This window comes from Babylonia areolata, chromosome 10 (genome assembly GCF_041734735.1).
Source record: "Babylonia areolata isolate BAREFJ2019XMU chromosome 10, ASM4173473v1, whole genome shotgun sequence".
Lineage (NCBI taxonomy): Eukaryota > Metazoa > Mollusca > Gastropoda > Neogastropoda > Buccinidae > Babylonia > Babylonia areolata.
The window spans coordinates 6,093,235-6,094,477 of record NC_134885.1 but is presented as its reverse complement, the minus strand read 5'-3'; the positions used below and the strand labels follow the sequence as shown (position 1 = coordinate 6,094,477).

Genomic DNA, 1,243 nt, shown 5'->3' with positions numbered 1-1,243 from the left:
AAATTGCATATGCAATGCGAATCTCAAGGCCTGACTAAGCGCGTTGGGTTACGCTGCTGGTCAGGCATCTGCTTAGCAGATGTGGTGTAGCGTATATGGATTTGTCCGAACGTAGTGAGGCCTCCTTGAGTTACTGATAGTAACTGAATACGAATGTAAGTGTGTACCCCCCTACCCCCACCCCCTCATCCCCCCCACCCCACCCCCACCCCCACCCCCCATGTCATTAGGGCATGTCAGCCGATGACATTGAAGAGTGTCAGTGTCAGTCAATATGTTAGTATCTCTTCCTCTGGCAGATTTCACGGGCGAGTACCGGTCAGGCACACACACACTGACGCCGTTCCTAGAACTAACATGCCAGTGCTCCAAGGACCAGACTGATTTCAGCTCCCTCATCGAAAAGGGGCCCATTAAGATCTTCTTCGAGAACAAAGAAGACTTGGACAAGGGGCGACGACTGTTGTACGACCCGATCAAGAGAAAAGGCCCCGAAAACAAACGTGTCGAGGTGAAAGCTTTGTTTTACGTTTTGTAGAAGAAAAAAAATAGAGGCTGAATTTTGTCCTGGTTGTTGTAGAAATTTTGATGATGATGATGATGGAGGTGGTGGTGGTGGTGGTGGTGATGATGGTGGTGGTGATAGTGATGGTGGTGGTGGTAGTGACGATGATGGTGGTGGTGGTGATGATGGTGATGGTTACGGTGGTGGTGGTGATTATGATGATGATGATGATGGTGGTGATGATGATGATGGCGGTGGTGGTGATGATGGTGGTGGTGATGATGATGGTGGTGGTTGTAGTGATGATGATGATGATGGTGGTGGTGGTAGTGGTGATGATGGTGATGATTATGGTGGTGGTGATGATGATGATAGTGGTGGTGATGATGATGATGGTGGTGGTGGTGGTGATGATGATGATGATGGTGGTGGTGTTGGTGGTGGTGATGGTGGCGGTGGCGGTGGGAAGAAGAACTACGATTATGATGATGATGATGACAAAAACAACAAGCAGAAGAGAAATGATAATGATGATGATGATCGTATGTAATGTACAGTGACGGTGATGGTGATGATAATGATGATGATGGGTTGTTGTTTTTTTATAATGTTGTCTACCTCCTTTGTACAGAGGGCCCAGAGGTTAATAATTAACATCAAAATGGGGAATCCTTGAAAGCAGATTTGAACAGAGATTTGAAGGTCAGCAAATTTGGGCTAGGGTTTTCTTTCAACATG

The 1,243-nt window shown here is 46.8% G+C and overlaps 1 protein-coding gene across 1 annotated transcript in view; it reads left to right on the top strand.

Annotated features, from left to right (window-relative positions):
* Positions 1 to 274: 274 nt before the first annotated feature.
* Positions 275 to 1,243, top strand: part of LOC143286650 (uncharacterized) — an 18,606-nt gene continuing 17,637 nt past the window's right edge. Inside the window, exon 1 of the mRNA XM_076594288.1 lies at positions 275 to 511. Coding sequence (XP_076450403.1) covers positions 275 to 511 — 237 coding nt within the window. The remainder of the gene's footprint in view (positions 512 to 1,243) is intronic.